At 61.3% G+C, this 14,123-nt stretch overlaps 1 protein-coding gene across 1 annotated transcript; it reads right to left on the bottom strand.

The window, feature by feature from the left end:
• Positions 1-875: 875 nt before the first annotated feature.
• On the bottom strand, positions 876-12,781 carry RASD2 (RASD family member 2). The gene is made up of 3 exons (XM_043563621.1): positions 12,350-12,781; positions 7,076-7,469; positions 876-3,341 (listed from the first exon to the last, which is right to left on the bottom strand). The coding sequence occupies exons 2-3, from the start codon at positions 7,344-7,346 to the stop codon at positions 2,812-2,814; spliced, it is 801 nt and encodes a 266-aa protein (XP_043419556.1). The 5' UTR covers positions 7,347-7,469; positions 12,350-12,781; the 3' UTR covers positions 876-2,811.
• Positions 12,782-14,123: the final 1,342 nt, after the last annotated feature.

Raw genomic sequence — 14,123 nt, 5'->3', positions numbered from 1 at the left:
CTGCCTCGTCTCACACGAGGCTCGCTCTGCTTGCCCGGCGTCTATTAAATTCTGTCCATAAAGTTGTACATCAAATCAACCACCTGGGCTATGTCCTGGCCTCCGGGACCAACTGTCCCAACTGAGGCTGCCCACTACTGACATTTGGGGCCAGATAAGTCTTTATGATGGGGTTGCTGAGCTGGACACGGGGGTGCTCAGCAGCACCCCTGGCCTCTACCCACTAGATGCTAGCAGCCCTCCACCCAAGTCTTGATGATTCAAAAATGTTTCCAGGGGCACCCGGGTGGCTCAGTCGGTGAAGCATCCAACTCTTGAGTTCTGCTCAGGTCACGATCTCACGGTTCGTGAGTTCAAGCCCTGCATCGGGCTCTGTCCTGGCAGTGCGGAGCCTGCTTGGGATTTGCTCTCTCTCTCTTTCTCTGCTCCTCCTGCACACACACACTCTCTCTCTCTCTCTCGATATAAATAAATAAACTTAAAATGAATGTTTCCAGACAGTTCCAAATGTTCCCTGAGGCAAAATGAATGCTCAAGACGAGTTGCATGGAATTCAGATACGGTGGCCCCCGGAGGCTGATGAACCATGGGGGCGGGGGGTGTCTTTGACCCCGCCACCCCTCTCGAGGGACACCGACAGCTCAGCATACACCCCCCAGAAGACCTAGAAGGGCAGGGCCAAGACAGGTGCACAACCTCCTGTCTTGGGGTGCCCCCTCCCCACGTATTTAAACTTGAGGACTAACTCAGCGTTGACGCCTGGGCAAGGGCAGCAGGCAGGTGCGTTCCAGGGAGGAAAAGGCCAGCTCTGGTTGGAGGAAGAGACACGCCGCCCCTTGGAAATACAGAAAAATACACACGGTCAAGGACACAGCTTAGAAACAAACCCACTTTAATTGGTAGCATACACAGAGATGTGGGGCAGCAGGGGCGTCACTGGGTGGGACCAGGTCACACGCCTGCCCTGGCCACGGTACCCAGTCCGCTGGGAGGGCTCAGGCCGGGGCTGGGCGAGGGCACAGAAGCAGGGTCAGAGCCGCTGACCTGAGCGGCAGGTGGCAGGGTGGAGGCAGCGGGTACGCAGAGCTGGAGTCGGGGCACACGCACATCTCGGTGTTCACACGGGTGCATGTAGACAAACGTGGGCGTGTACACAGAACTTACAGGAGCCCTCAAAGACCCATCTAGAGACAGGCTCGGGGAAGACACCTCCATCCTCTGAAGGCCTCAAGGGCAGAGGGAGCATCAGGAGAGGGGGCACCTCGGGGTGCGTGCCGAACGCCCAGACTTAGCCCTGCTTCTGCCGCTCACAGACTTGCTGTGTGAGCTGGGGCGAGTTGCTCACCCTCTCTGGGCCTCAGAAAGAGTCACTAGGTGATCGCTAAGGTTCCTTGTAGCCCTAAATCTCAATATTTTAAAGGAGATTAAGACACAAAACGTACTTGCTAAGAGCTGACGACAGGCCTTCGGTCAACGGGCTCCAATCCCGTCACACCCAGGACGCAGCAGTCCAGCGCCAGACAAGAGGGAAAGCCCCACGAGGAGCTTTCCACCTACCTCTCCGGGCTCAGCTCTGGCTCCCAGCTGCACCTGCAGCACCCCCCCCCCCCCCACCGCAAAAGCTCCAAATGCACGAGACAGACGGGCAGCAGGGGTGGGTACAGGCCATGCGGGTGAAGGGGAACAGGCCGAGAGGCTGGGGATGGGCCTGGCCTCGGGGTCATAAAGTGCACTGCTCATCCTCTTTGTTTCCTAGCACACAGTGGACCCGGCACCCGGCAGGCGCTCAATAAATGCTTGAGGAACGAGCACAGTAGAAGACGGCGTGGTTCTAGGCAGAGTCCTGCCCTGAACGAGGTGAAGCGTGGGGGGTACGGGGAGGTGGGGGGGGGCGGCGCTGGGACATGTCACCTACCCCCCCCCCGAGTCTCAGCCACCTCCTCTGCAAAATGGGGGCAGGAGAAGCAGCCCCAGCCTGCCCCCCCCCCCCAATCCCCTGCCCCGTGCAAATGTAAATTGTGAAGCTCATTATCGAGGGCAGTGTCCAGCTGCAGGCAGGCCACGGGGAACCCTGTCTGGGAAGGGGGAGGAAGGCATCCCCAGCAGAGGCGGTGGGTCTAACTTGGGCGGGTGTCTGGCCAACGAGGCGTCAGTAGCTTTTACAGGACAACGATTAGCAACACACAACCAGCAGACGAGGCATCCGCCAGACGGACGGCCGTGGGCCGGGAGACGTGGCCACGCCCCTCTTCACACACACAGCCGCCGCTGGCTCACGTCCCCGACCGACCGGGACGGCTGGGGGCCACCCTGGGGGCAGGGGCCCAAACAGCTGAGTCGGAGAGGGCGAGAGTCTGGGGTCTCAAGCAGCACGGCGGAGATCCCGGGAGTCGTTTCCACCCGCGACCGTTCCAGAAGGCTCCGTCCGCGTAGGGATTCCGGCCCCTCCCGCGTCAGCGTTTCCTCCAACCCCAAGGACGAGAAGGCTCTGACTTGGGGACCGGCACAAGTCCGGATGTCTCCCACCCTTGTCCCCAGCCCCGCAGTGACCTGTCCCCGCGGGGAGGGGCTAAATGCGCCGGGGGAGGGGGGGGGGGCACCTCGAAAAAAGCAGAATCAGAGGGAAGCGGCGAGGAGGCAGAACACACAGAGGTCAGAGGCTGGGGTGCCCCGGTCTGGAGCCGGAGGCCTTCGAACGCGACTGCCACTGGGGTCTCGTCGGGGGCGGGGGGCACGGGCAGCAGGCGCGGGGGGGGGGGGGACAGTTCCCGGAAGGCACCGCCCAAGCGCCCACCCCGGCGTCCCTCCCGCTCACTGGATGGTGCATTTGTCCCTCTCACGGGCCTGGCCCTCCCGAAGGACCTTGGCCTTGATGTACTTGAGGTCACTGTTGACGCTGGGGCGGCGGGCAAAGGGCGAGACCATGCCGTAGGCGTCCACGTCCTTGACGCGGCGCATGCAGAAGGGCCGGGGGTGGAAGGCGTCGCCGTACTGCACGGAGATCTTGCGGTGCAGGGCGGGGCTCATCTCGTGGGGCAGCTTGGCCATGCTGAAGAGCACGTAGAACATCTCGTCCACGTTGGTGTTCTTCTTGGCCGACACCTCGAAGTAGGCGCAGTTCTCGTCCCCCGACACCAGCAGCTCGGCCTCGGTGGCGGGCACCTGGCGGCACAGCTCGCCGTGGTCGTTCTTGTTGCCGCAGATGACCATGGGCAGCTCCCCCGCCTCCTTGGTCTTGTTCTTCAGGCAGGACTTGACCTCCAGGATCTGCTTCTGGAGGCGCTTGACCTCGTCGAAGGACTCCCGGTTGTCCAGGCTGAACACCAAGATGAAGACATCCCCTGCGGGGAGAGGGACCCCAGGTGGTGAGGCCGCCCCACCCCCACCCCCACCGCCCCTCCCCTCACTGACTCCGCCCTCCCAGTGAGTCTATGGGGGAGTCACTCCTCTCCCCATTTTCCAGAGCGGGAGGCTGAGGCCCAGAGGGTTAAAGCCCTTGACCAAGGGCACATGAGCTAACGTGTGGCACAACGCAGTTAATTCCCCCTACAGTTCCCCGCAGAGCTGGCCGTGGGGTGAGTGGCTTGCGAATTCATGCAGACTGTGTTAGAGTTATCATAATAAATACAATTTCCATGACAGCAGGGGTCTTGCCCGACTTGTTCAGTGCACATCCCCAGGGCCTGGATAGCGCCTGACACATCGCAGGAACTCAGAGCACTGGCACCAGTCAGGCCTAGGCTTACATCCTGCCCCCGCCACTTACTGGCCACGCAGCCCTGAGCGGGTCCCACGGCCTCTCTGAACCTTCATTTCCCCATCTGTCCCACAGGGATGAAATACAGCCTCCCGGCAGGGCTTTTCACAGGATACTGAATGGAGTGTGGCCCGTCCTCAGAGGTCTTAGGTATGGAGAGGACAATCAGAACATGCCAGCGTGGGTTCCTCCCCGGCTCCTCCCAAAACCTCCTTGAGGGGGCTTTCGTTACCTTCCTGGTGTCGGTGAGCAGAGAGGGGCTCAGAGAGGGCCCAAGGTCACACAGCATGAATGTGGCCAGGCCAAGATTCGGACCTGCTTCTATCCTCACCCGGCCGGTGCCTGGCACACGGAGATGCTCCCTGCTTCTTGAATAAATCATGGACCAATGAGCGCTAGCCTCCAAGACCCAGGCGGTCCCTACTTCCACTCGCTGCATCACTCAAGACGGGTCCCTGGGTCTGAAACGGGCAATTTGGAGGTGGCTGGGGAGCCAGGGAGAGCACAGGCAGTGCCCACATCCCAATTGTTAAAACTTACTACAGGGATCACAAGCTCACACCCAAAGCACCTTCTCTGAACTTTGGCTTCAACTCATAAGAACCCGGGGGGAGATGCCCAAATCCCTGTTTCCCAGACGAGGAAACTGAGGCTCAGGGGGGTCGGCGACTGGCCCAGCGTCTGGAGAGGAGAATCCGGCCATTCTCCCTTCTGGAAGCACAGCTGCCTCCTTTCTGCGGACCCCCAGAGCACGGCATTTGTCCCGCCATAACAGCGCATGCCACATTCGGAACCATGCTCCGGCCAGTGGGAATGCCCCTCACCAAGAGCTCTGGAGCAGAGGGAGACAGTGTCACCTGCGTCCTCGTCCCCCAGGGCCCCGCACACAGTGGGTGTCCATAAAGCTGGGCGAATGGGTGTGAATGGGATGGAAGGAATGGGGGGTGTGGGCTGTTTAGAGAGGTGCTTGCAAAAGGCAGCCCCAGGCCTGGCGACCGTTTCTGCCTGGGATGCCAACCCCGTCCCATTAGGCTAATCCTGGGCCCCTGAGGACTCGGCGGCCTTGACATATTCAAATGCAAGGCTGCAATGCCAAGCTTCAGAGGCAGCCTGGCTGGCAGCTGGAAAGAGAGCTGGCGGCAGAATTAATGGCTTTCAGAGTTTCCTTCTGCACCAGGTTGGAAAATGAGGCACGAGCTGGTGAGTGAAAAAAGCAAGCGGCAGACAGATGTGTTCCGAATGATAAGTGCGCGTTCAAAAGAGACGGGCGAAAATACTCCCTATTACAAACAGGATACAAGTGTAAAGGTCAGTGTGTTCATGGAGGGGGGGGTGGGGTCCAGAACAGTCCCCACCAGACTGAGGGGGTGGGCCACTTCCAGAGAGGGGACAGGAGCCTGGAGCTGGGGACACAGGTCAAGGGGGCTTTTTAGGCTTATTCGGGTTTATAGGAGGGTGTGTTTGCATATTATTTGTGTCATTCAAAATTAATTTTGGAAATACACACGTGGTCCTGCTCCACATGGCTCTCCCTCCCTCTGGTGTTAGCCTTTGTGACATCAGCGGGCACCCGGTCCCCTCCCCAAGGCAAGGAGAGCTGACCTCCACGTGTTGGAAGTGTCCCCAGTGCCTTCCTTCAGTCCCCACAGCCACACCGCAGGGGAAGCAAGCTTATGCCCGTTGCACAGCCAAGGAGACCGAGAATCGGACCCCGGGTCACACAGGTAAGCCGTGGTGGAGCCAGGACTGGAACCTAGGTCAACCCAGGGCTCCTTCCATCCACACAGTGCCTCTCCAAACCACGGGGTGGGGGGTGAAATGTGATCTGGGTCAGACGGTCAGCAAGGACAGCCCGCAAGAAGAAGCCATCTGCCCAGGGTGCTCAAGGACAGGGCTTGGCCAGGGTGTTGGGGGAGGAGTCCGCACAGCACGGGTTTCTTGGTGCAAAAGCATCTCGATGTGGGGGGCTATTTTAGTGATGGCTAGAGGGGTACTTGCTCATTCCTTCCCTGCATCACTGCCCAGCCATGGGAGAAGGATGCTTAGGAAATGGCTGAGTTGGGGCATCCGAGTGGCTCAGTCGGTTAAGTGTCCGGCTTCGGCTCGGGTCATGATCTCACGGTTCCTGAGTTCGGGCCCCACGTCAGGCTCTTGCGGACAGCTCAGAGCCTGGAACCTGCTTCGGATTCTGTGTCTCCCTCTCTCTCTGCCCTTCCTCCATTCATGCTCTGTCTCTGTCTCTCTCTCTCAAAAATAAACATTAAAACGTTTTAAAAAGAAAAGGAAATGACTACGTAGCCCATAGCAGGCACTCTGTAAATGCTGGGTTACGACTGTTGTTTATTGAGCACTCACTATCTGTTCAGCAAGCACGTTTGCTGTATTAACTCACTTCATTTCCACAGTGGCCTGTGGGGTGGGTGCTGATGTGCGGCTCTTACAGAGAGAAAACCGAGGCACAAAGAGAGAAAGTTGCTTGCCCAGAGGAATAAAACTGGGAAGCAACCGCCCCAGGCAGACGGGTTTCGGGCTGCCCTCTTGGCCACCGCGTGAAACCGCCTTAGGAAGGCGAGCATCGGCCAGGTCCCACCTCTCCACCTGCCCCCTTAATCCCTGACAATCTCTCTGGCCACCCCAGTGTTCCCAGTAGGGCCAGAAGACTACAGGACAGTTTAGTGGTAGAGAATAAGCACCAGACTGCCACCGACCACCTGTGTTACCGCCTGGAGTAGCTTAACCTCTCTGGGCGTCGCTTTTCCCACTTGCAAAGTGCAAAAGACCCGTCTCCTAGGTTAATTGTGAGGATGAAATAAATCCATGCTAAGCCGTAAGAACAGGCCCAGGCACACAGCCCGCAGTACGTGTTAGCTATTGCCACCACCATTCCCGTGACCATTGCCGAGCCCCCAGCATCACTCTGGCCATTGCCCCGGTCCTGCCTTTACCGCTCTGAGAGGCAGCAAGGGCCTGGGGTGTCAACAGACCCGAGCCCAGCAGACTGACCACAGGCCCCGGAGTCCTGCGGGGCCACCTCCTGCAGGAGGAAGGCAGCAGCCCCTCTGTTCCCCGGAGAGGGACCGTCCCAGTGCCTGCCTGTGTCGGCTCCCAATCTGGAAGGTGCCACCACGGTCACGGGTACTCGGTCCACGGCCACACGGCGCAGAATCTGGGCCCCAGCTCGACCACCTGCCCGGCGACACCTCTCTGACCCTCACGAGGGGGCTCTGCTGGGAGCTTCACTGCAGACGGCGGACACGCCACGCGCTCCGTCCGCACGCGGTCCGCTGCCGAGCGCGCACGCCCGCCCCCGGCACCCACCTGTGAGGATCGACAGCCTGCGCATGGCAGGGAAGGGGTGGTTGCCGGACGTGTCCAGGATGTCCAGCTGGTACATGTCGCCCCGGATGTTGTAGACCTTCCGGTGGAAGTCCTCGATGGTGGGCGTGTACTGGTCGTCGAAGCGGCCGTTGAGGAAGCGGGAGACGATGGAGCTTTTGCCCACCCGCGAGGCGCCCAGCACCACCATGCGGTACGAGTTCTTGGCGGGCACGCTGAGCGTGCAGTTCCCGCTGGACAGGGTCTTCATCATGGCTCGGGACTGCGGCACAGAGCGGGGAGCGGGTGTCAGGAGGCCCTGGACCCGGCCTTGCAGCCTCTTGCTGGCGGCCTTGGCCTCCTCTGCGCGGCTCCTGTCTGGGCGTCCGTCTTCTGTCTGTAAGACGGGGGCGTTAGACTCGGGCGTCTCTAAGGGGCCTAGCAGCTCTGCCCGCTCGTTTGTTCGTGCCCTCTGAGGCCTCCTTCCTCCTCATTCACCCCCCTCACGCGTGCCCTCGGTCACCCTTGCGGCCATTCACCCTTTGTTGACTCCGGCCCGGAACCGCTGGGGCCCGATTCCTCACTTTACCGCCCGTTCGCTATTGCTCGTGGGCAAGGAGCTTAAGTTCCCTGGGAGTTACTTTTTCCCAGCCGTAAAAGGGACTCCGCTCACAGGGCTGTGGCCCGCGCTGAGGTGGCAAAATGTTAAGTAACTCCTGCTAGAACCTGACCTCTCCCTGGTCCTTCGGTCCTTTTCCAACTCGGGCCTCCCAGGAGCTGTGACTCCAGGGCACGACCTGGAGTTGGCGCTAGAGAGCATTTCTTGGGCCCGGCGGGCTGTGGCCTTTCAGCCTTCCCAGAAACGGGGAAAGGCCATGTCCAGACCACATCCTCCCCACCCACCCAGGGCCCAGCGATTTCACCCCCAGCCCCTGGGAACTTGCTTACTGCCAGGAGACCCAGAGATCTAGACTAGGGGACGTGGGCCAGAGAAACGACCCAGGAACGGCTCAAGTGCCTCAGAGCTCCCAGGGCTACCCAGAACTTTCTATGGGAGCTTCCTGGGCTTGTGGAAGAGGCTGAACTGGATCCCAGCTCCAAAGCCCAAATGGAACATAAATAAGCCCCCAGAGGCCAGTCCCGGCCCCGCCACCCTCCTTTCCTATGTCAGCACCCACCAGAATCCCCTTAGAATCCCCGAGCCCATCGCTCTGTTGGAGCTCTGCTGAGATCTGCCTCCAATTCTTAGCTCATGCTAGTCCCTCTGCCAGAACACCCTCTTCTCTTCATGTTTCAGGGCCTGGCTCAAATATCACCTCCTCTCAGAAGGCTTTTCGCTCCCTGCCCCACCCCAACAGGAATCCCTCCCCTCTCTAGGAACTAGAAGTGGATACAGGCCTGCTGGAGTAGCGATCCCTTCTGCCCTCAGCCACTGCCACGCACGGTTGTGCAGGCTGGGCACTGCACAAGGCACCCAGTGTGAGGGAAAGGGGAGGGCTGTCTTTGTGGAGTTCATCTGCCCAGGGGAGGCACCTTTTTCTCCATGTGCACAGGGAGCTGTACATGCTACCTACAGCTGGTCCCCACCCCCCCTTTCTGGCTGCCCCAGCGCAGTAGCCTAGAATGCCGCACCCACTTACCCCAAGGCTCTCTCCAACCTCATAATGTTCTATGTCTGCCATTATCCTAAGAGACTGGAGGTGGAGAGACCCCCTGGCAAACGTCCTGTGCAGGGCATTCAGGCATCTGTATCCGCTCGCCCTGCCCCACTGAGAGCCACTGTGCAGTAAACCAGCTCTCAAAAGTATCTTTTTAAGAAGCTCTTATTGGCAGTGTTTGTCAATCTCTGTGGCATACGCATTCCCACCACGGCCAATTCCAAGCTACCAAGAGGACCTCGATGAATGAATCGCAAAGAGGTGCACACACAATAAGCCCACTCAGCACACCGCTGACCCTGAGCCTGGAGCTGTGACCATCACCATTAGCCCAGCCCCTGCCGTGTGCCAAGTACTGTGCTAAGTACAGGACAATCAGGGTAGCTGACATTTACCGCGCAGTCAACAGAGGCCACAGCGTTCTAAGTGCTGAGCGTGGAATAAGTTGTTCCATCCCTCAGGAACCCCAGAAGGTAGGTGGTGTTACCCCAGTTTACAGAGGAAGTTACTGAGGCACAGAGAAGTTTAGTTAACTTGTTCATGGTCACACAGCCAGTAACCAGCAAAGAGAGATCTGACCCCAGGCGGTGTGCCCCATGCAATGGCGTCTCCTCACCACCTACCGACGGGGAAGAGATTACCTGCCCATTTCACAAATAAGGACCCTGAAGCTTAAAGGTCTACATGAGTGGGCTCTGTAGTTCATAAGGGAGCCAGGACAGTGACTCCGAGGCGAAGATCCCCACATCCCCCTCCCCCCAATTCACACCCGCGGCCCTCTTTCCATTTATCCCACGGGATTCTGGTGCCCTGTCCACAGCAAGTGCTCAATAAATGAGCCATGAATGAATGAAGCAAGTGGGTCTGCCTCTGGAGCTCACCCGAAACCTCCTTCTGAGGCCTTCTCCCTCTTCCTCCTCCCACCTGGCTGGCCCAGGTGCGGTGCTGAGGAGGGTCTCGGTGCCCCGGGCACACCCATGGGCGCGCGGTGGGGACAGGGAGGCCGCAAGACCAAGAGCAGTGAAGGCTTCTCCGTGTCCTCTGGGGCTGGCAAGGCAGCCTGGGCCTTCAGAGATGGGGGGAAAGAGGCCCCACGCCTCTTTTCCACGACAGCCCCCTCCCTAGCCCCTCTGCGGGGAACTTGACTCTGCTGGTGATCACCTCTGTCTAGACAGACAGGGAAGGAGGCCAGCAGCCCCCAGGGACAATGTTGGTCTCCATCACCGCCTGCCCAGCCTCTAGCCCCGGGGGCTCCTGGTACAGATGTGCGCATATCAGTGCCTGGATGGGCCTGAAGTCAGAGAGAAGAGGCAGAGAGTCAGGGAGGAGACAAGGCATCAGAAAGAGGCAAAGAGAGAGGGAAACACGGCTTTCTTCTCCAAGAGGAGACTGTGACTCTTCACATGGCCTCAGCCACGTGGGGCTGTGTGAGGCACCCAGACACCTGGACGCCAGGTGACAGCGATTCCGTGGGCTCCACCTCCCGCCCCCGCATCCTCCCTCCCTCTCCTGCCCCAGAGGAGGCACTGTGGGCAGCTGTGGGCCTGGCTTCTCTCCTCCCTGCACCCTCAGCCGGGGCCGCCCAGTGAGAAGCAGGTGGGCATCCGAGATCAAAGGGCCCTTCCAGAATTTAGAGCCCAACCCTGGAGGCTCAGAGAGTGGTCAATGGGGACCGCTAGCAGCACAAGGACCCAAATGCAAGTTCTGGGTCACTCAGCTGACCCCAGCCCGGGGCCATTCGAAGGGCACCCAGCGGGGGGGGGGGGGCCAGAAAGTCCCAGACCAGGGATGGGGTGGAACCCCACTTGTCAGGAACAGCCCCCCCCCCCTCCACAATCCCCGGGGGAACAGCCAGGCGGGCTCCCATCATGCCGGGCACTTCGTGTTCCTTGTTCCAATGACTTCACAACGGTCCCGTGAAGAGCAGACCAGCATCAGTCTACTAACTGATGGGCACACTGGGGGTCGGCCTGGCTGACTCACACAGATTACCGGCCAGGCCAGGATTACAATTAGGCTGATGGGCTCCAAAGCCTGGGCTCTTACCTCTATAAAAACCTACCCCCTGGCCCAAACCAGTTTTTCTCAAAACAGTGCCTGACTCAGGGAAGCCTCAGCTGGCGTCAGGCAGAGGAATGACCCCTGAGGCCTATTATACACCCACTCCCTCTCCCTCCCTGCAGACAGCTGGGGGCAGGCATTCTGCCCAGGACTCACCCCCAAACCCTGCCCAGCCGGCTCCTAGCCGATGCATCTGTGGGTGCACCCCCTTCTTCTCCCCCAAACCTCTCCCTTTAGGGCCTGCCTGGAAGATGGAGGGGATCAGATGGACGAGGACATCAGGACAGGAGTCTGGACGTGTCCTTCTCCCCGGGGGGACCCCAAAGCTTGTTCACAGAACCAGTGCTCCCCCTCTCCCTCCCACACACCTCAAGCCTCCTCCATTAGCACACATGCCAGCCTCTCTGGACGGACACGTTATCCACTTGCTCCCATCCCCACACTGAGGGGTGTCCTGGGGGCTTTGCAAAGCCAACCCCATCACCCTTGGCAGCTCGGGGTGGCAGAAAACAGGCAGGCCGTCAGCTTCCGGCAGACCAGCCCTGCCTCTCACCAGCTCAGCAAATGGTTTGGGCCGGTGGGGCTGGTCATCTATCAACTGGGAACTGCAGAAACAAACCCGGAGTGTGGCCCGGATTGTTCAGCGAGAAGTCTAGAGGCTAATACAGCTCCTGACAAGTGGGTTCCTTTGAGGCACCTCCTCTAGGCATTCAAGGGGCCAGGTGGAACAGCCAGGTGGCATAGGACTGGAATGCAGGCAGAGGTCTTGGGGGACCCTGCCTCGTCACTGCAAGCCTGAATCATGGGCTCCTGAGCCGGCTGCCCCTTCCCAGCCTGGCCTCCGACCTGCCAGGAATCCAGAACATCCTTTGTTATCCTCCAAGGAAGCGGGGCAAAGGGAGAAGGCAGAGAGAGCCCCTCAGAGGTACTTGGAGGCCCTGTGGCCAGCCGAATGCTGGACACACTTCCAGGGAAAAGAATCACTCAGGGAACTCGCTCCTTGCACCAACCCCCCAAAAAGCTCAAGACATGCCGAACTAGGAAGGTATTGCTTAATCTTCCCTCCTCAAAGGAAGTCCTCACCAGGGCTGGGGGGGGGGGGGGGGGGGCACCAGGGAGCTCCATCCAGGTCCACAGGCAGCAGCCAGCTCAGGAAGGGGGTGGGAGTGTTTGGGGAAGGTTAAGTGCCACTTCCTCCCTGAGCCTCAGTGTCCTCGTATTTAAATGGCTATTGCTCTAGGTCCCTTAAACGGAAGGCTCCCAGCTACACATCTAGCACATAGTAGAAGCTTAGTTAAGTCTTTCCTACCAGGGAGAAGTAAAGGGCCTAGCACTCAGCCGGACCCATAGTAGGTGCTCAACTAGTATCATTTGCTCTAGATATGTAAAGTTGCCTATGATCCCGGCACACAGTAGGTGCTCGATCGGTTTAACTGTCCCTGGTCATGTAAAGCTTCCTCTAGTCCTCCCCGCCCCCCCCCCCACAAGCCTCCAACCTTTCTTTCTGGCTTCCCCCACTTCAGCCAGCCCCCCAGTTCTGTTGGGGTCTCTCTCCTACCTGAGAATGGCCAGCCGGGCCTCTGGCACGGCTTGGAGGGCTGCCTGGAAGCGCCTGGAGGTGCGGGGAACCGCCTGCCTCTCCAGCCTCCGCCGCCGCCGCCGCCGCCACCGCCGCCGCCGAGGCTTCCTGCAGCGGCTCCCGGGTCACTGCGCCGGGCTCCTCCTCTGCGCGGCTGGGGGCGCCAAGCTGGGCGCGGCCGGGCGAGGGGACGCGGGGAGCCGGTACCCCATGGGTGGGTTCTGAGGGCTCCGAGGGGCCTGGGCGCCGGGGGGGCTCGGGCTCGCCGCTGCCGACCCCGCCCTGCCCCGACCCGGGGGACTCCTGCTGAGCCAGGTGCCCGGAGGCGCGGGGACGTCCGATCCCGGGGTCCCCGCCTAGGTCTCCGGGGCTGGGGGAGGGTGGTAGGGACGACCCGGGGCTTAAAGACGGTCCTCAGACACTCCTGGAGGGTCCTTTGGCGGTGTGTGGGTGCGTGCGGGAGTGCGCGTCCCGAGTGGGCGAACCTGTGCTGGCCGCCTATGCCACCTTTTCCGCCCGCACCAAAGGGGTTCGCTCGGGTTGGGGGTGCTGCCCGTCTCGCCGCGGCCTCCTCCTCTGCCTGCAGCTCTGCAGCTGTCCCCGCGCCAGAGGAACGGCTCCCTTCTCCCGGCGAGGCTACGCCAGCAGCCGGAGGAGGAGCAGGGCGCTCGGCTCCGCGCGCGTGTGGGAGGGGGCCTTGAACGCCGCCCCAAGGTTTTGCACGTAGCTCCGAGTTAGCCTGAAACCCGCTCCTCCTCCCACTTCACCTCCTCCGGCCCTCAGAGGAGGCGAACTTTCTGCGGGCCCTAGCTCCTCCCTCCCTCCCTCTCCCGGAGGCGAACGCCCCTCTCTCCCGCAGGGCGAGGTCAATGCCCTCCCCCCCCCCCCGCCCCCAGGAAAGCGGTGGCAGCCGAGGCTCGCGGTGGCACACCCAGGGGCAGAAGCCCAGATCAGACTTCGGAGCGTGCCTCGGTGGACCCTTCGCTCAGGGTCCGCCCGCCCCCTCCGCGGCCCGCGAGCAGCCAGTCCAGCCGCCCTGCGCCCGCTCAGCCTGCCGGAGCCCGCTCGCCCGCCTTCCCCGGCGCCCCGCCCCCGGCACTTCGCTCGGCCAATGGGCGGCGGGTCCCGCGGCCTGGCCCCGCCCCGCCCGCCCCTCCCGCGGCCGCCGGGTCGCCGCAGTCTGGCGCTCCGCGTGCCCGGGCGCGTGGGGTCGGGGCCGCTGGTGGGGCGGCCGGGGACGCGCACCGTGACCGGAAGGCGGCATCTGCCTGCGAGGCTGGTGTCTGCGCGCGCATGCACACGCACCCCTTGCCGGCCGCAGGTGGCCCGCGAGGGTCCCCCCCCAGCCAGCCGCCCGGGGTCCCCAGCCCGCGCTCCAGGACTCCCGCGCGCTCCTCCACCGCGGAAATGCCCAGGTGCTTTGCCGGGTGCCCAGCCCGCCCGCCCCGAGCCGCCGCCACCTCGTGCCCGAGATCGCGGGACCCTGCGGGATGGCTCGTGGACCCGCACGTGCCGCCCGGAGGAGCCGCGGAGTCGCCTTGGCCTCGCGCGCGCCTGAGTGGAGGTCGGCGCGTGCGGGTCTGGGAGAGCACTGTAGAGAGAGCCCCGCGGGGATGCGCCGGGTGCCTTGGGCGGTGCGTCCCTCACCTGCATTCTCCCCGCCTGGAACTGGGGCAAGACATCAATCATTCTCATTGCCATATCTATGCACCACTTACTACTTCGTATTTTCTTAAATCCAAGGCCCAACTCT

The sequence above is a fragment of the Prionailurus bengalensis genome, chromosome B4 (genome assembly GCF_016509475.1).
Source record: "Prionailurus bengalensis isolate Pbe53 chromosome B4, Fcat_Pben_1.1_paternal_pri, whole genome shotgun sequence".
Lineage (NCBI taxonomy): Eukaryota > Metazoa > Chordata > Mammalia > Carnivora > Felidae > Prionailurus > Prionailurus bengalensis.
This window is presented reverse-complemented; position numbering and strand designations above follow the sequence as displayed.